Genomic DNA, 18,962 nt, shown 5'->3' on the forward strand with positions numbered 1-18,962 from the left:
TTCGTTTTCGCGACCTATATACCCCCAGCGATTTCGCCTGGAATTCGTACCCCATTTGGGGGGGGGATCAAAGCTGCCGCCGCCGCGGCAGACCGGGCGTGGCGATGCTACCGCACCATGTGTGGCTGCTCGCGCTGCCCCTGCGCTGCCCACGCGCGGCTCGGCGGGCGGGCAACACCATCGCCGCTCGTGCACCAGCCGCGGGCGCCCGTCACCACCCCGCCTCTTTGAGGGGGGGGGCGGCGAGCGCTCGCGTGTGTGTGCGGCTGGGCCACTCTCGAGGGCGCCGGCGGGGCTGCCGCCACCGCCATCGACGGCGGCTCGACGAGCGGTGTTGGTGCTCGCTTCGGCGCGCGCTCTGAAGGCGTGTTCGACCGCGTGCCCGCTGCACTACCTGTATGCCCGAGGCGGATCGCAGTCCTGGCAGTCGCCGTCGCAGTTCTCGCAGTTCTGTCAGTCGCCGTCGCAGCCAAGCCATGCGGTCTGCTTGCGATTACCTTGGAGCAAATGGATGGACCACCCGCCCACCCTGTCAACATCATGTGGGAGGAACGTTGATACGTTGATGGCGCCAGCGCCTGCTGTTGACAAGTGGGGAGCAGACGGCTTCATCGCGAAGCTGCCCCCAGCAGGCGTCTTGACGGGTATCAAAATTCTTCCCTACGAAAGAGGCCAACGGACCCGAGAAGGTAATTTCTCGCAGCTGCGAGACAAGTTTTCTCGGAGCGACAGCCTCAAAGACAAAAGGGTGGATGGGTGGGGGGTGACCGCTGGTGAGCGCCAGCGGTGAGCGCCAGCGCGCCCCAGGAACGGTGGGGTGCCCTCGACCGCGCGTCCAAGTCACTTGGGCGGACGAGCGAGCGGCACATGGCCTGACAAAGAGAAATCGGAGTCTAGCGACGAGACCGAATCTGACCAGAGGCCGTCGTCTTCAGACGCCGTCCTCAGACGAAGGTGCCTTTCAGAGGTGTCCTTCAGGAGCGTAGCTGACGTCAGTCTGTGCGCGCTCTCTCGCCTCGTCGAACCCACCACCATCCCCTTTCTCCTCCTATCTGTCTTGTGTGTGCCTTGCTGGGGGGAGCAGACGGCTTCATCGCGAAGCTGCCCCCAGCAGGCGTCTTGACGGGTATCAAAATTCTTCCCTACGAAAGAGGCCAACGGACCCGAGAACCACATATCCTCCATCCACTCCATCCACAGGCACACAGCGTGTGATATTTAAATTAATATTTTAGCACGTGTGTGTGTGTGCTGAGCTCGCGCGGCCGAGGAAGAGCTCATCTCGTTTTACCTTTTACGTGTTAGGATGGCGTTGACGGCTCCGGCTCAGGTCGTGGGGCATAGCTCATGTGTAAACGGGGTCTGGGGCGGTAGCCCCAGTGGCCCGCCGCAGGCGCCGCCGGAGGCTGGCCCACCGCAGGCGCCGATTTTTTGGCCGTTTTTTGCTCAAAATTGAGATATTTCTCATCAAATTATCATCAAAATCGAGCTCACTACGAGCTCTCTAACTGCACAGCATCTCCTCGTTGAGCCTAGCGGCGCCCGCATCGCCCACGCCCACATTCTTCTTTTTCTTCTTGCCCTTCTTGCCCTTGGCCCTTGCTACACTTAGCCGCTCAACCTCCGCCAGCAGCGGCTCCTTGGCATGCCGCGGGCGCCGCCTCCATCTGCTTTGCTTCCCACGCTGCCGCTTCCTCTAAAGCAGCGCCGCCACTAACGACTAAGCGGCGTAACCAAGTTCTCGCACTGTTTGCATGAGCATGTGTCCTTCTTGGCGCACAATCCGCGCGCGGCGAGTGCGTGAGAGCAGAAGACTGACGCGACGGCGCAAAGGCCAATCGCTGCTGCTGCGCCAACGAGAGCGGCGACGCGAGGCTGCTGGCAGCTGGCAGAGCGAATCGCGATTCCGGCGGCCGCCGTCAGCCCACCGACACCGACGGCCGAGCTGAGGTCAAATCCTCCACACGTCGGACCAGCCATGCGTCGGCCACGGCGACGAGACGTCTGCGTGCAAACAGCCCACCACCCGGACGATTGAACATGCCAGCTGGGCTCTTCCAGGGCTCTCGTGGCCCGTGGCGGCGTGGCCACGAGGAACAGGGCGGGCTGCGGCGGGCGCATAAACCATTCACAGCTAATGAAAACTATAAAAACTCTCGGCTTCAACAAAGTTTGAGGTGTCTTCGTCCTCAGCACCATCAAGACAGCTCTATTCACACCCTTTTTGGTTTGAAGACACACTCGGGGATGCCCGTTTTTACACACAGGACCCTCGAGTGGCTGGGCCCTCCTGACCTGAGCCGGAGCCTTCACTACCTGTACAGTGCATCAATATCGTATCGAAATGCTACACGCCACCCGGCGCGGACGGCTGTCGCTGACGCGTTCGCGCAGCACCACTAGCACCAGCAGCCGCCCCCAGCAGCTCTGCCGCTCTCTCTCATCCCTCGAGGATCTCCTCGAGCTCGTCGAGCGTCTTTTCGCCGCGGAAGAAACGGCCGCCAATCTCCCACGTCGGATAGCCCTTGATCTCCTTGGCCTGGCACAAGCCGCGCTGCGACTTGTACCCGTCGGCCGCGCACTCGACGTAATCGATGAGCCGGTTGGCCGGCGCGCCAAAAAGCTGCCTATCGGTCGAGAAGCGCCGCGCGCTCAGGTTTTCACTTTTTCATCGTCGTCACGCGACGGCGACTGCGCACTTTTGGCTAAAGCAGTGACTGCACCAGTGCGCGCCGTACATTTTTGCTCCCTTCGCCTTGAGCTGGCGCGCGAGTGCGAGCGCCCTCGGACTGGACGCACCCTTCACGGTGGGCGGCGAGTAGACCGTGGCTGGCGGCGTCTGCACCGCCGCCGCCGATTGGGCCGCATTTAGCTGCTCCGGCGGCAGGAGCGCCTCAATCGGAGGGATGGTCTCGCCTCGCAGCGGCAGCCGGGCCACCGCCGCTCCCAGCGCAACGGCGAGCACGCGGCGGCGATCGGCCGACTGGCGAGGCCTCTCCGACCGCGTCGTCGGACGCAGCGCCGTGGACGAGAGCAGTATGAGTAGAGGCGAGGCCACCGCCATGAATCAGGAACAGGACTGTTTGTCGGCTGTCTGCCCCGCCCGCCAGCACCTACAGCCGCTCCTCGCTGCTAGGTGTCAGGGCTCGCACCTCAACCTCTCACAGACCAGCGCACAGCGCCATAGGACGTATTTTCTTCTCAATAACAAGGCTGTGAACTACGAAGTCAAGGTGCCTAGCGCCCTCAAAAGACGAGAGGCAAGCTGGGCAGGGCTCGGCGGCACACGGCGGATGCTGGAAGAGCCAATGCGTCACTGGGCCACAAATTTGGTTTCGACGGCACCCTGCCTCGACCAAACCTTGCTCAGGGTTCTTGGGTGCAAAGAGCGCGGCCACAAGTCACAGGGCCCGCTCGTCCATGCGACCGGCAAAGGCTGGGTCAAAGAGCACAAGGGACAGTACTACGACGCGCTCCATGTCAAGAACGGAATCGTCAAAATTTGTCTCGTCGAAAGCCAGGGCGGCATCGCGCCGCCGACCAAGAGAATCATCCACAACTTCGCCAAAGAGGTCGGCAGCCCGAGTGCCGTCGACCGCACCGACTACGGCACAGCCTCCGGCAGCGCCCGGGGCTTCGCCCAGCACCACTCGCAACAGCTCTCGCGCGCCGCCGTCTGTGGCGACGCGCAGAACATCAACAACGCTGCTCGCAACATGCGTGTCGCGCACTCATTCATGACCGGTCTCAATGTCCCACCCCCCTGCGCGCGGGCCTTCTAGGCCCGCGCGCCGCGGGTAGTCTCCCCGCCCCCATCCCCAGGGCCTCCAGGGCTCGCACCTCAACCTCTCACAGACCAGCGCACAGCGCCATAGGACGTATTTTCTTCTCAATAACAAGGCTGTGAACAGAGTTCGCAAATCGAGATCCTCGTACCTCGAGAGTTCACGCGGAGTAGAGGCTGGGGCTAATACCAGACAGAGTTGTCGGTTTTCCGCAATAGAGGAAAAAGAAATCGACGGCGTGATTGCCCGGCGAGGAAACACTCCCGCCTGCTGTGCAAAGAAGAAAGAAGTGCTTGTCTCACTGCGCTCGCCCCAGCACCGACTCTTCACGAAAACCATCGCTTTCGGCGGCAGAATTCTTACTGAGAGCAAAAAGAAAGTGCGGAGAAAAGCTTTCCTCGCCGAAGAAGAGTCGGCATGCTGCGAGCCTCGGTCCACAGAGGCTCCTCCAGGCTGACTGCGGCCGCATTGGCGCGGCCAGCGCCGGCCGTGGGCGGCGTGCGGCGCCTGACAGACCGTGAGCCGCGCCCCGGCCCGCCCGCGACGCGCCCGGGAGCCTGCGGCGGCGCGCGCACAGCGGAGCTTTTCCCCTCAGCTCACCACACCTGTATGTTGTCCAGAAAAGAAAGAAAGAAGGCCGAAAACCCAAAACGAAGGGTGGGAGGAGCGGAGGACAGGAGGGTCCCCACCTGCACGAGCAGGATTTTGGAAGGCCGAAGGACGATCAGGGCCGCTCTCAGAGGAGCACATCGGGAGCCTAGTTCTCCATTCGCCGGCGCATTTTCTTTTTCCCGACGCTGCCTTTGGCCTGTCGCTGCCGCCGCCGCTCGCCGCCTCGACCGCTCGCACAGCCGTTCACATACATGGACACAGACGAGGACGCGGCGGCGGCCGCCCGCTCGAGTCGGCTCGAGCGTGGCTGCGGCTTTGTGCAGCGGCTCCTGGGCTGGCCGCCGAAGCCAGCAGAGGGAGCAGTGGGAGGGGGAGCTCTCGGCGGCGTGGGTGTCATGGCACCCGCTTCTTCCAAGCTGCCCGAGTCCACGCTCGAGGTCAAGCTGGACGCGAGCCTCCGCAGCGAGCGGCACACGCGCGTCTTTGGCAGACGCAACTCCCACGAGGTCTTCGGGCACGTGCTTCGGCGCTCGTCCTCGTCGTGGCAGCGCGGCGGCCCGCTCTCGCCGCCCGGGCAGCTGGTGCGGATGGGCTCCTCCTTCGTGGACGTGAGCCATCCGTCCGGCGAGGGCGGCGCCAGCCTCTTCTCGAGCATCCTCAACATGGCCAACACAATCATGGGCACCGGCCTCCTCGCGCTGCCGCGCTGCATCTCGCTCGCCGGCCTCGTGCCGGGGCTGCTGCTCATCGTGCTGAGCGCGCTGATCAACGTGGGGACCAACGTCTTCCTCTCGGACGCCGCGGCCGTCGGCGGCCACCCCGCCTCCTTCAACAAGCTCGCCGTCGCCGCGGGCGGGCCTGCGCTGGCGCTTGTGACGGACGCCGCCGTGGTGGCAAACGCGCTCGGCGCAGGCATCAGCTACGCGATCGTCGCCGCGGATGGCTTGACGCTGGGCATGCCGCTGCTGCTGGGCGCCGCGTCCCCCGGCCACCAGGCGTGGGTCCTCGTGGTCGCCGCCATCATCACGCCCCTCTCCCTGCTCCGCTCGCTGGACGCGCTGCGCCTCACCTCCCTCCTCGCCGTGCTGATCCTCGGCGGCATCTCCGGCCTCGTGCTCCTCTACGCCCTCCCGGCGAGCGGCCCTGCCGCCGACCTCGACCCGTGCCCTGCCGATGGGACCGCCTCGCCCGTCTCGTGTCCGCCGGGCGAGGTGCGGCTCTTCACCTCTCCGGCGGGCGTTCTCGCGGCGCTGCCCACCCTGGTCATGGCATACGGATGCCAGATGTCCACGCCAACTCTGTGGAACGAGATGGAGCGGCCGACGCGGCCGCGCATGCTCGCGCTGTACGCCAGCGCCCTCGGCACCGCGATGCTCCTCTACCTGCTCGTGGGCGGACTCGGCTACGCCACCTTTGGCGACGCGGTCGCCGGGAACATCCTCAAGTCGTACCCGGCCACCCTCGCCGTCGGGGCGGCACGGCTGGGCCTCGCCCTCGTGGTCATCTTCTCCTTCCCGATCCAGGCGCCCTTCACCCACCCGCCCACCCCTGCAGCCCACCCCACGACCCAGACACACCCCGCCAGACCCCCCCCCCCCTGCACCCCTCTCCGACCTATAGGCGCTAGCGCTGCGCCAGTCGGCGGCCTCGATCGCGTCGGAGCTACGCGCGTGCGGCGGCGCGGGGCGGAGGAGGGCGCCGGCGAGGGCCGTCCGGCAGAGCCCCCTCCCCGAGCCCGCGCCGGCAGCGCCCGAAGGCCTCTTCGAGCTCAGCCCACACCTCGCCACCCCGACCGCCGGCTTTGTGCTCGTCGCGACGGCGCTCGCCGCGGCCGGCGTGCAGATCGGCATCGTGGTGGACGTGGCGGGCTCGCTCGGCGCATCCACCGTCTCCATCATTTCGCCGGCCATCATCTACGCGCGCACGTTCCCGCACGACCGCTTCGTGCCGCTCGCGCACTGCGCGGTTGCCCTCGGACTCTTGGTGATGGTCACGGGGCTGGCCGGTGTGCTGAGTCCGACGCAATGAGGAGCCCCGATTTTCTGTGATCGGCAATCTGAATTCTTATGCATGTGCATGTGCATGTGTGTGCATGTAGATCTTACACGTCGTGAAACACGATACACGTGTGGCACAAAGTCGTTTTGTTGTAAAATTCTTTGATCTTTCTGTTGTGAGAGGGACACACAGACTCAGACACAGCGGGTGTTGGAGGACGTGGACGACCGCAGCAGCACTTGGAGTCGGCGGTCATCACGTCATCATCGCCTCTCTCACATCTCGGTCTCGCCAGGCCGCCGGGGAGCTATATAAAAGTACACAAGAGAAGCGTCGCGCCCAGCGGGCCGGATGCTCGGGATCGGGCTGCGGGCTAGAGAGCCCTACGGCTCTAACCCTGGGGGGGCGCTGTCGCAGGGCCATAACACTGTCTCCGCATAAATAAATAGAGCAGACAACCCCTGGTGGGATTAGGGCAGCAACCTGACGGGCAGACCCCGCACCGCTCGGAGGGCGTGCACCACACAGCGAGGACAAAGACTTATCTAGGCACTGCACGGCTCCTCGGGATTTCTGGGGAGGTGCGTGCGTGCGTGCGTGCGTGCGTGCGCGCGTGTGTGTGTGTGTGTGTGCTCGCTCGCTCGCGCGCGCGCGCAGCTTGCGCGATCGCGTGCGCTGCGCGAGCCGCCCTGCCCCGCTGCGCTGCTAGGGTTGCGCTGCGGGAAGGGCTCGGCGGCCGTTCCTAGAACTCCTCGTCGCTCCCCTCGTAGAGCGAGGGCTCGTTGGACTCGAGGCGTGGGCCGTCGTCGTAGGGGGAGCGGACGGCTCCGCGAGCGACGCTCGCCCAGTCCTTCTTGGTGCTCTTGACCTCGCCGCCGCCGCCGCCGCGGCCGCGTCCGCCTCGCCGGTCTGCGCGCCGCCCGCGGCTCGTGCCCAGCCTGACCGCGCTCTGCATGCGCTCGTAGACGGTGTCCTTGAAGGCGGTGTGGAGGAGCGCCTCAAAGTTGACGCACGGCGCGTAGCGGCAGCGAGCGCTGTTCTTGCACGGGAGGGCGGTCTGGTTGAAGTTTGGGCAAAAGCCAATCCCGTCGCGCGCCGCCATCGCCTTGACCCTGCCCGCCGCGCGCGCGGCCTCGACCTTGTTGTCGACGATGACGCTCTGGAAGGTCTTCTTCTTCGCGACGTTCGCCGCTACGGCGCGCCTGGCCTTGAGTGCCTGCGCGGCGCACTGCGCGTCGTGGATGATGTCGGCGTTGGTCAACCCAAATGCGCGGCAGGAGGGGCAGAGTTTGTTGCCGAGGACCTTGACCCCGACATCAAGGCGGAGAGGTCCGCCGACATCGCCGCTCGCGTAGACGTTGGGCAGGACCGGGAGGTTGCAGGCGAGGTTCTCGTTCTTCACCTTGAAGAGGATAGAGCCGTCCTTCTCGTCCGACTTGGCGCCCAGGAAGGAGTGATATCCCTCTTGGACGGAGACGACGTTGCCAAAGTGCTTCTGGAGCAGAGGGGTAAAGTGCTCTCGATCTGGGCGGCCGTGTTGATGGCGCCGCGGGTGCGGATGGCGATGAGGCCGTCGGACTCCGTCGCCGCCTGGAGCTCGCGCGCCTCCGCCTGCCTGCCCCACTCGGAGGCGTCGAGAGCGACGAAGTGGATGGTGATGTCATCCGGAGCTGGGAGCTGTATGGCGCCACCGCCGGCGTGGTGCTCGAGGAAGGCTCGTGCCTCGCTCTCGCCGCTGAAGGCGACGCAGACGGCCCGCGACGTGCCGATGATGGGCACGCTGATCGCGCTCGCCGGCTGCGCCTCGCAGCCTGGCGTCTTCCTCAGAAGCTGTCGAATCTCGGAGACGAGCGCCGTCGTGTTCTGGATGTCCGGGATGTGCTTGCCGTCGCGCGCCGCGAGCGCGACGTGCAGCAGGCGCTTCGTGCCGCGGTCGGTGCCGGCGGCCGCCGCAGCGGCCATCTGTGCGGCGTCCACCGTAATGGTGTCGCCTTCTTTGGCGTCGTCGTCGTTGACGCGCGCGCTCGCGAGCTCGCCGTCGAGGCGGCGCTTCACGCCGAGTCTCTGGCTGGCCATCACCGGCCTCTTGCGCGCCGTCGCGGCCGCGCGCCGCGCCCTCGGCAGCGGCAGCGTTGAGCGCCGGCGGCGGCAGGCCGGCCGAGGCGAACGCCATTCAAGTGGTGAGGCGCCCTTCACTGTCTCCGCATGGCGAATTTCCGCGGGACAAATTCTTTTCTGGTGTGCCTGTGATAGTACTAGCACGCGCCAGTTCGCACCTGTGTCGAGCCTGTCCGCTGTGAGAGAGAGTTCTCTTGAAAATTCGTCTTGTCCTTTCGCCTGCGGAAACGTTCAGGGACCCCATTCGTGTCCCCGCCCGCCGGTCTCATAAGAGAACCCCGGAAGCTCCGTTGCCACCTTCCAGTGACTGTGCAGCTCTTCGCTATGCCAGAGACCCCCAAGGCTACGGCGCCGGACTGGGTGAGCTCCCCCCCCCCCCCCCGTCTCCCCCCGCGACCCCTCCCTCCGTACCGGCCTTACACACGTAGCATTCACAACGCCTTGCCCGCGGCCAGTTCCGCCTCGCCTCACCACTGACCGCCAGGGCGTTTAAATTCTTTTCTGGCTTCCCAGTCCTTGGATTGGACGCGACCCACGGCGGCGACAGCGGCTACATCGTCTTTGCCGGCGGTCTTTGCGACGACATCGTGTTCGCGCTCAGGAAGTCGCTGCGTCGCGCTCTCCTCCCGCTCTCCTCCTACTCTCGTCATGACCTTCGGCTCGAAGACCGTACGCGAAGGCGAACGCGCTTGTGTCTGGTCACGTGATGGCAGCGCGCGACTCGTTGATGGCCCACGCCGCCTGTTCCTCTGCCTTCAGCGGCTCGAGGCGCTCACGCTCGATCTTCACCATCGTGCCTCGTAGCTCGCTCTCACTCCTATCTCCCCACTCAGGTCCTGCCCAAGCACAGCGCTGGCAACGTCGAGTACCTCGAGGTCCGCCGTCGTGACGGCACAGTCATCATTCTGCCCGGACCCGCCGCCCGCTTCTTTGACCCCGTCGAGGACATCTCGGTGCACGTTCGCGAGGCGCGTCTGATCGACGCCTCTGAGGCGCTGGTCGTGTACCGCCACACGGCCAACAAGGTTGGGGAGCCGCACGTCGAGCGGAGGGTGGTCCTCGGGCCCGCGCGCTTTATCCCGAGCGCCGACGAGTGGGTCCACGAGTTTGAGTGGAGCGGCGTGCCGCAGGATGGCTCAAAGACAACCTACCAGCCGAAGGCGCTTCGCTTCACGAAGCTGCGCGTCATCCCAGCCTCGGCCTACCACAACGTGAGCGAGGTGCGGACCAACGACGACACTCTCATCACGGTCAAGCTGATGCTCTTCTTTGAGCTGAGGGACGTCGAGAAGATGCTGGACGCGACCAACGACCCGATCGGCGACTTCATCAACGCGGCGAGCGCCGACGTCATCGCCTTCTGCGCGGGCGTCTCGTATGAGACCTTCCTCAACGAGACGCACAGGCTCAACGAGCTGGACACGTTCGCGCAGCTCTGCGTCCGCGCGCAGCACATCGGATACGACATCACAAAGGTGGTCTTCCGCGGCTTCCAGGCGGGAGCCAAGCTGCAGGCGCGCCGCCTCGCCGGCGCCGCACCACGCCAGCGCGAGAGATGCTCGCCCCACAGACCGCCCGCCTCGACTAGGCGATGCACGACAACGCCATCCAGGAGCGCACGAGGCTGCGGCTGCTCGAGGAGACGCAGGCGCAGGAGCAGCGGCAGGCGGACGCGGCGCTCGCTGCCGAGACGCGGCGTGCGGCGCAGCAGGCGGAGCTCGAGACGGGGCAGGCGCAGCAGCGGGCGCAGCTCTCGATGGTGTCGGTCAAGGCGCAGCTAGCGGAGAGGCGGCTTCAGGACGAGGCACCTCGCACCCTCTCGCCTCGCCACTCTGCAGGCCCGCCTCGGCGCTCCTCTCCACCCGCGGCAATCACCCGCCCCGCCCCGTGCAGGCGGAGATCGAGCGGCAGGCGCGCGCGGCGGAGCAGCGGCTGGCGGAGCAGCAGGCGCACTCCGCCGAGCTGCTTGCCACGATGCGGGAGATGAAGGCGATGGGAGTCGACTTGACCAAGGTGCTGGTGTCGCAGCACGAGGCTCCCGACAAGGTCATCAAGCTCGACACCGGCGCCGCACCGGCGGCGGAGGGCAAAAAGTCGCTGCTGAGCGCGATCCAGCTCAACTTGTGAAGCGGAGAGCGCCGCGCGATGCCTTGAGCCGAGGGAGGATCCCCTCTCGGGCACACACCCACACTTCGGTCTTCGCGTTCCCCTCTTTCCGTTTGTCGCCAGACTCTCTCGCGTTTTCTCACGCTCCTACGAACTACCGCGACTCTATCTCTATGTCGGGTCAGCTCTCACCGCGCTGCGTCGCTGTCGAGCTACTGCTACATACTGCGCGTCATAGCATATGTTGATGCGGTACAGTGTCTGCCAGTGATATGAAAATCACGAGAGTGTACCCAGATGTGGTCCACTGGTCCTGGCACAGGCCTCCTTCTCCATCTCGCATGTTTTCCGATTCAGCCAAGTGGTCGAAAGTGGAGGACTTACCGTATTTTCACGACTCATGACTGGGACATTTCCCACAGCGGGTCCTCGGCCGGCAGCGAGGCGGGCTCGTCGAACACGTCCGCCTGCCCCGGGTCGGCTGCCGGAGCGTGGAACCAGCCGACGAGCGCCAGCCGCTCCTTGCCGGTGGGCTGCACCTCGTGCTCCACTCGCGCAGAGTCAAAGACCACTAGCGTGCCACTCTCGGGCAGCACATCGCTCGGCGGCTCTCCAGGCGGGTAGCTGCGCAGCTCTCCGCCGTCCGCTGCGCACCAGCCGGGCTTGTTCAAGTAGCAGATGAAAGAGATTGCTCGGGTGAGGGCACGCGGGTTGGCGTCGAGGTCCTCATCGACGTGTCGTCGGTAGTAGCCGCCGACTGGGTATCTGACATAGTGTAGCTCCATCTCGGTGGACATCTCGCGGCCGAGGGCGGCGCTCAGCTCCTGCCGGACCAGGTCGAGCCGCTCCCACACTGCGTAAAAGGCATCCCAGAGCCCAACCGACCGGTCGCGGCCGACAGGGTCGCACATCTCGGCATTGCGGAAGGCGTCGTCGCCGCTGCTCGTGCCTCCAGAGAAGGCGCGCTCGAAGAGGCCCGCTGTCGTGAGGCAGTCGACGTCGTGACGCAGGTCCTGCACAAGCCGCGGCGGCGCAAAGCCACGCTCGACGTGCACGCGGCCAGCGCGGATGGTGGAAGGCGCGGCCTCATCGAGCAGCACGACGAGGCCGCTGGCGAAGAGGGGAGTGAGCATGGCAGCCTGGCGAGTAGAGACCACGCCTCACTTTTTCACAGCCTTGTTATTGACAAGAAAATACGCCCGATGGCAATGCGCTGGTCTGTGAGAGGTTGAGGTGCGAGCCCTGGAGGCCCTGGGGATGGGGTGAGACTACCCGCGGGCCTAGAAGGCCCGCGCGCAGGGGGGTGGGACATTGAGACCGGTCATGAATGAGTGCGCGACACGCATGTTGCGAGCAGCGTTGTTGATGTTTTGCGCGTCGCCACAGACGGCGGCGCGCGAGAGCTGTTGCGAGTGGTGCTGGGCGAAGCCCCGGGCGCTGCCGGAGGCTGTGCCGTAGTCGGTGCGGTCGACGGCGCTCGGGCTGCCGACCTCTTTGGCGAAGTTGTGGATGATTCTCTTGGTCGGCGGCGCGATGCCGCCCTGGCTTTCGACGAGACAAATTTTGACGATTCCGTTCTTGACATGGAGCGCGTCGTAGTACTGTCCCTTGTGCTCTTTGACCCAGCCTTTGCCGGTCGCATGGACGAGCGGGCCCTGTGACTTGTGGCCGCGCTCTTTGCACCCAAGAACCCTGAGCAAGGTTTGGTCGAGGGTGCCGCCGAAACCAAATTTGTGGCCCAGTGACGCACAGCATCCGCCGTGTGCCGCCGAGCCCTGCCCAGCCTGCCTCGTCTTTGTGAGGGCGCTAGGCACCTTGACTTCGTAGTGGACATCGCGCTGGGACTGCAGGTCCCCGCCGATCTCACACACATGCAGCACACATGTCGGTGACGTGCCCCTCGTTGAGATGAAAAGTCGTCTGAGGGTTCGCCTTGTCACCGAGCACGAGCTTGCCGCAGGCTCGTGCACGGACCATGTTGGCCGCCGCATACATGGTGCCGTTGTGACGAATGTTGTGCTCGCACGGAATGTCCTTCGATCCGTTTGCAAGCTGGTCGCCCTTCCGCATACCGATGGTGACTGTCTCACCAGCCGCCTCCTTGGCGTCGTACACGTACTTGGCGCTGGAAATGTAGTGCGCCGTGGCAAAAACCTCCGAGGTGATTTTGGAGGAGTGCCGGCCGTTGGGGCAGAGGTCGAGCCATGCTCCCGAGGCGAACTGAGAGACGGCGATGAAGCGTGTCGCCTCCCGATGTTTGACGCCCTCCGGGTCGTCCATCTCAGCATCCAGCCGCTCGCAGGCGGCGAGGCAGCGAAGCCACCGCTCGTGCGACGCAATCTGAGCGAGCGTGCCCTGTTTAGGGACTGGAGAAGTGCTCTGCTCAGAGTAGAGGTCGGAGACGGGCGGCATCTTGCTAACGAGCGGGAGGCCGGCCGGACGGTAGTACCCAAGGTTGTAGTTGTTGACCATCCCAAAGTCGACATGCTTGGCCCGGGCGCGGTAGACGCCCCAGAGCTTGATGCAGCGGTCGCGGATGGAATTGTAGTATTTGTTGAAGTAGACGAGCAGAGGTGGTTGCACGAGGGGCGGTGCGCCGCCGCCAGCGAGGGCGTGGCCCTGGTAGGCCGGCCTGTCACGTAAGATCACGTAGCGATGGCCAGACGGCGAGGAAGGCGGCGACGAAGCACGCGTCGGCGACGTCGGCGTGCCCTCCGATGTTTGAGCCGCCTTTCGCCACCGAGAGCTGCACCTCCTCCCAGGCGCGGTCGAGCTCCTCTGTGGGCGTGCCGTTTGCCCTAGCGAGGATCTCGAAGGAGGTGCGCAGCCGCGGGAGCACCACCGTGTTGAGGACGGGCACGATGACGTGGGGCAGGTGAGAGTCCGCATCCAATAGTACGGGGTGCCGTTGCGCGAGCGCAGTAGCTTGTAGAAGAGCTGCGAGACGTCCGGGTCTTTGTCGATTCACAGGGGGGGATCCGTCTGGAACATGCCCGAGGCCCCCGGCGAGGGCTTGTGCTGTGAATAGCAGGCGTGGTCTCTACTCGCCAGCGATGGAGCGATGGAAGCCCGAGCGAAAAGAATTCTCGGACCGCTGTTGATCGAGATCACATGCTCCACACACACACACACACACACACACACACACACACACACACACACACACACACACACACACACACACACACACACACACATGCATGCATGCACAGACACACAGCCCCTTCCCCTCCCCCCTCAAGACCTTCCCAAGGGCGAGGACACGCGCAGGCCGCACCTCTAGTGAGGCCCGCATAGTATGTGGGTGACTCGGCTGCCGCCGCCCCTGCCACCCACCTGTGTCAGTGTGCCTGTGGTAGCGAGAGACTGCCAGCGACAAGCTGGAGGCAGGTCGCTAGACTGAGATGAGACCGCCAGTGGATGTGGGAGTCCACCGCGCACCGCGCTGCGAGCCTGTCGTGTCCCTTGTCAGGAGCAGGAGAGCCCCACCTGTCCCCCTGATCGTCCTTCCAAAATCCTGCTCGTGCAGGTGGGGGACCCTGTCCTCCTTCCCTATCCCTCGTTTGGGTTGTCTGTTTTCTTTTTTTCTTTCTTTCATGCTCGTGCATGTGGGGACCCTGTCCTCTTCTCCCACCCCTCGTTTTAGGTATGTCGTTTGGCGTGTCCTTTTATTTATTATTCTATTTATTATTACTGGGCACGGGACTGGCGCGCACTGGCACTAACACACAAGTACACCACGGGAGCCGCCTAAGCGACTCCTGCGAGGACGGCGAGGCACTTAGCTCCGTGCACTCGACCGCCCTCGCCGCAGGCAAGCCCTCATTCACGACCTGCTCTGTGATTGCCGTGTGAAGAACGACTGAGATACGCTGCTTCTGCAGCCCTAGCAACTCTTGGTGGTCCAAGTCACCTCATCGAGGTACTGGGCCCGCGTCAGCTTGTTCTGCAGCACGTTCGCCGCCTTCCAGAGGCAGAGGATCTCGCCGTCGCCGACCCCCTTGCGCCCCCTTCTCCCGAACCCAACCGAGGACGACTCGAACAGCAGCAGCGAAAAAGAATTTTACGCCGCAAGAAACCGCACGACGTACGCCAGATGATGCACGAACCATGATCCTCGAGCTCGACCGGTAGTTGATGACTGTGCACTAAATCTAAAAAGCACTCCTAGCTTGCCGTGGCCTCGAGCCGTGGCCCTGCAGGGCGCAGCCACCCGGGGCGGCCCTGCGCCCCTGGTGCCCCACGTGTGCCGAGATGTGAGAGGCAAATATTTGTATTTGCAATTCGATTTTGGCAACGATAAAAGTTAAAACCGCACTCCAAGACCAAGTCCGCAAGTGTGCTCCGCTCCGAATTGCGAGCGGCTAAATGCCAATAAAGCCGCCGCGTATCCGCGGGGCATCAGAGCGACGTCAAGTGTAACAAAAAGACACCACGCCGGGACAAGCAACTGCATCTTGCTCAACTATGAAATCGTCCTGAGAGCTGAGACACCGGTGACCTAAATCGCATGCTAGGATGCGATTTTGCATCTACGATGCACAGGTAGGCCTAAGATGGGATGTCACCGCCCCTGACGGCGGGCGCAGGATCGGGAGGCGCTGGCTCCGGCGCGGCCGCCGTCGCCGGCGGCGCGGGCGCGGGCGCGGGTGTGGGCGCGTGGTACTGCGTCTCGCGGATGAACGCCTGCGTGTCAGCTGCCGCGGCGAGCCGCTCGAGGTACGCGCAGAGCGGTCCGTGCGGCGCCAGCTCCTGCGCGGAGCCGGGCGGCGGGGCGAGCGCGCGCCACTTTGCCGGGTGGACGGCGGTGTGCGGCGCGTTGTGCGAGCACTTGAGCGGGTCGTCGTCGACGATGGCGGTGCAGCTCGCGTCCCAGGCCGGCCAGTGCCGAAAGACGCGGGCGAGGTCTTTGCGGATCAGCGGCTTGAGCGGGCCGGCCCCCCCCGCGGGCCCGGCGGCGCCACTGCTTGCAGAGACCATCGTGCCGGTGTCGATGGTGCACTCCTCCTGCGCCCACGTGAAGAGGAGGTGCGCCTGTACGGGGGCGAGGGACGGCGCTGACGTGTCGCGGGGACGCGTCCTGGGGAACGGGTGCTGCGTCCGGGACGGGTGCTGCGAGGAGGGCGGCGCTGGACGGGTGCTGCGAGGAGGGCGGCGCTGGACGGGTGCTGCGAGGAGAATGGTACTGGTCGGGTTTTGCGAGGAGAATGGCACTGGACGGTTGCTGCGAGGAGAATGGCACTGGACGGGTGCGGCGAGGAGGGCGGCGCTGGACGGGTGCTGCGAGGAGGGCGGCGCGCCTGGCAGCGGCGGAAGGAGAAGAGGCGCGCCACGATCGGGAGGACGTTCTTGCGCTTGCCCGACGACCAGACGGCCACCGCGAAGCGGCGCATGCACCACTCGATGAACTGGGCCGCCTACCAGCTCAGGAGGCACCAGCTCAGGAGGCCTCCCGTCAGTGCTCAGCCAGCCCCTCCCCTCCTCGAGGCTGGGCGCGCCCACGGCCGCTCCCAGACGAGCGCGTTCCCTTTGAGGTAGGTGTGGGCGTGGGCGAGCAGGTCCGACTCGGCGGGCGGGGGAGCGCTCCACGGGTGCCGCTCGCAGAGCAGGTGGTTGACGTCCAGGATGAGGAGCACTCGCGGAGGCGCGGCCAGCCCGGCGGCCGGCCCGGGCGCGCTCACGTGCTCCGCCAGCCGCAGCACGACTCCGCCCCCGCCTCCGTCGGGCCGCGCCGTCGTCACAAAGTCGGCGGTGCAGGCCCGCAGGCCGCGAAGCTCCGCGTCCGACCAGGTGATGCCCTCGCGGCGCAGCCTCGGCCACAGCAGCCGCGGCACGTCCTCGAGAAGCACGCCCGCCTCCCGCCTCTCGAGCAGCAGCGCAAACAGCCGCCGCCGCTGCAGCAGCATACCCGGCACGACGCCCTCGCTCAGCTGCTGCTCCTCGCGGTGCCCGCCGCGCGCCGCCGCGCGCTCGCGCCGACGCGCCGAGTCCGCGGCGGCGACCTCACGCGCCCGCTCCGCCTCCTCGCCCTGCTCCCACTCGCTCCAGCAGCGGCGGCAGTACGCGGCCGACTCATCCTGCGGGTCAACCTCGCACGTGGCTGAGGCGCCGCAGTAGCCGCACTCCGCGCCCGCGAGGACCAACCGGCCAGACGCCGCGAAGCGCCGTCTTTTGGCGCCGCCTCCGCCGCTCGCCTCCTCCGCCGCCGCCGAGCGGGTCTCCTTGGCGGCCTTCTTTCGCGCGGCGCTCCACTTGGCCTTCTTCGCGGGAGTAGCCTCGGGTGCCATGCGGGGATCTTCTGAACTCAGGCTGGCCTCGCCCCACGCGGCCTCGCGCAGGGATGAACCGCGGAGAATGAACCGCGGAGAGTGGGGACACAGAGGTGTGTGTGTGTGTGTGTGTGTGAGAGAGATTTTTAGCAATATTGTGTGTGTGTGTGTGTGTGTGTGTGTGTGTGTGTGTGTGTGTGTGTGTGTGTGAGACTCTTCCTTGTGTGTGTGTGTGTGTGATTGGGTTACACCAATCCTCGCTACCCAACGCGGCCAAAGGATATCCACCTCGAGAGAGAGAGAGAGAGAGAGAATTCTTGATACGAAACCACGACGACACACACCAGTCGACTCGCATCGGTTGCCTCCATGAACGGCGGAGCTATTCTCGCGCCCACACCACACCTGGCTCCAACGTGGACACGCCCATAGCTGGGGACACTACTAGGTCACGCATGGCATCACAGAAGTTTTATCTCTCTCTCTCTCTCTCTCTCTCTCTCTGTGTGTGTGTGTGTGTGTGTGTGTGTGTGTGAGAGAGAGAGAGAGAGAGAGAGAGAGAGAGAGAGAGAGAGTGAGAGAGAGAGCGGATACAAAACAAGAATAGAGCCGGTTGCGGCACCTTGCGAAAAAACAAAAATCCAAATTTCCGGTCTCGTATCGTATGCATACATGTGGAGAGGGACTACATGATTACACGAAGGGTGGAGGGGCCCGTCGTCTGCGAGAGAAAGCGAGCGAGAGCGAGAGCGAGAGAGAGAGAGAGAGAGAGAGAGAGAGAGAGAGAGAGAGAGAGAGAGAGAGAGAGAGAGAGAGAGAGAGAGAGAGAGAGAGAGAGAGAGAGAGAGAGAGAGAGAGAGAGAGAGAGAGAGAGAGAGAGAGAGCTGTCAACAGACAACCAAACAAACGCAACGAGGTGTCTGGTTGATGAGTGAGACGTGCGATGCACCGGGAGGGCAGTACATGGCTTTCTTAAATTGACCGGAGGTAAACGGAAGGAGGATAAATCGCCGCGACTGTCCGCCACAGCGCTCCTAAAGGACCAAACCAGAAGCAAGCGCCAGCAGCGTAATACGCCAATCGTCCTTATCCGGCTCCAACCAAGCCCTCGCCACGAACAATGCTGTCGCTCCTCGCCACCAGTCTCGCCGCGCCCGTCCCCGCCGTGCCCGACGAGAAGTCCCTGGGCGACGGCCACCTGCTCGGCGCCATGATGCTCGGCGCCGTCGGCGACAAGGAGGGCGCGATCGATATGCTTCACCACGAGGCGCACGAGCTGATCGACGAGATGCACGACAGCAAGCCTGAACGGCAGGAGAACGACCACCACGACTACCATGACGACCACTACCACGACCACTACCACTCGAACTATGGCTCGACCCACCAGGATTCGAACGAGTACTACCACGCTCACGGCGGCCGCAGCCTTGGCGCAGAGGAAGCAGAGAACAAGGAGAGCGACACGGACGCCCGCCCTGTCGAGGCCCCGGCGGAGAAGAGGAGCAACTACCACGTCCACTACCACGCGCCCTCGAGCGGCAGCTACTATGGCGGCGTGGACTCGTTCGGGCCTCCTGACGCGACCTCCTGCCGCGGCTACGACTGCAGCGTCCAAGGACAGTTCTGCCCGCCCGACGCGCCCGGTGGCACGGACATCGGCTCGCTCCTGAGCGGCGATCAGGGCTTCACCTGCTGCTACGGCCAATGGCGCCAAGGCGGGCGGCAAAGCTGCGACTCGTACGTGTCTGATCGCAACTCTGGAAACGGGCTGGTCTACGAGGAGATCACCGAGGAGTGGACCACCGGCGGCGCCGGTTCCTTTGATCACAGCCATTACGGGCAGCCGGTCTACGAGGAGTGGTCTGGCAGCTCATCGTACGGCCACCACCACGACGATGACGATGACGACGACTCGTACGACGAGGGGCACCACCACGGCGGCCGTTGGCTCAGTCAGGCTGACGGCGCCGCGAGCGTGAGCAGTGCCGCGCGCGACGGTGAGAATGCTGACTCCAAGGCCGACTCTGCTGACACCGACTCCGCTGAGCCGTCAGAGAAAGATATTATTTGA

The 18,962-nt window shown here is 64.7% G+C and overlaps 6 protein-coding genes across 6 annotated transcripts; 2 read left to right on the top strand and 4 right to left on the bottom strand.

Annotated features, from left to right (window-relative positions):
• Positions 1-1,504: 1,504 nt before the first annotated feature.
• Positions 1,505-1,980, bottom strand: EMIHUDRAFT_210842 (hypothetical protein; the record flags this gene model as incomplete). Its single annotated transcript, XM_005768291.1, has 2 exons — positions 1,505-1,639; positions 1,735-1,980. 2 exons carry the CDS (start codon positions 1,978-1,980, stop codon positions 1,505-1,507), a joined length of 381 nt encoding a protein of 126 aa, XP_005768348.1.
• Positions 1,981-2,440: 460 nt separating this feature from the next.
• EMIHUDRAFT_102999 (hypothetical protein) lies at positions 2,441-3,064 on the bottom strand (the record flags this gene model as incomplete). Its single annotated transcript, XM_005768292.1, has 2 exons — positions 2,441-2,627; positions 2,700-3,064. 2 exons carry the CDS (start codon positions 3,062-3,064, stop codon positions 2,441-2,443), a joined length of 552 nt encoding a protein of 183 aa, XP_005768349.1.
• Positions 3,065-4,648: 1,584 nt separating this feature from the next.
• Positions 4,649-6,425, top strand: EMIHUDRAFT_103000 (hypothetical protein; the record flags this gene model as incomplete). The annotated part of the gene is made up of 2 exons (XM_005768293.1): positions 4,649-5,896; positions 6,018-6,425. The coding sequence occupies 2 exons, from the start codon at positions 4,649-4,651 to the stop codon at positions 6,423-6,425; spliced, it is 1,656 nt and encodes a 551-aa protein (XP_005768350.1).
• Positions 6,426-11,017: 4,592 nt separating this feature from the next.
• Positions 11,018-11,752, bottom strand: EMIHUDRAFT_210848 (hypothetical protein; the record flags this gene model as incomplete). The annotated part of the gene is made up of 1 exon (XM_005768294.1): positions 11,018-11,752. The coding sequence occupies one exon, from the start codon at positions 11,750-11,752 to the stop codon at positions 11,018-11,020; it is 735 nt and encodes a 244-aa protein (XP_005768351.1).
• Positions 11,753-15,170: 3,418 nt separating this feature from the next.
• On the bottom strand, positions 15,171-16,937 carry EMIHUDRAFT_427561 (hypothetical protein; the record flags this gene model as incomplete). The annotated part of the gene is made up of 3 exons (XM_005768295.1): positions 16,118-16,937; positions 15,920-16,036; positions 15,171-15,653 (listed from the first exon to the last, which is right to left on the bottom strand). Exons 1-3 carry the CDS (start codon positions 16,904-16,906, stop codon positions 15,171-15,173), a joined length of 1,389 nt encoding a protein of 462 aa, XP_005768352.1. The 5' UTR covers positions 16,907-16,937.
• Positions 16,938-18,008: 1,071 nt separating this feature from the next.
• Positions 18,009-18,962, top strand: EMIHUDRAFT_103004 (hypothetical protein; the record flags this gene model as incomplete). Its single annotated transcript, XM_005768296.1, has 1 exon — positions 18,009-18,962. The coding sequence occupies one exon, from the start codon at positions 18,009-18,011 to the stop codon at positions 18,960-18,962; it is 954 nt and encodes a 317-aa protein (XP_005768353.1).

This window comes from Emiliania huxleyi, assembly GCF_000372725.1.
Source record: "Emiliania huxleyi CCMP1516 unplaced genomic scaffold EMIHUscaffold_46, whole genome shotgun sequence".
Classification (NCBI taxonomy): domain Eukaryota; phylum Haptophyta; order Isochrysidales; family Noelaerhabdaceae; genus Emiliania; species Emiliania huxleyi.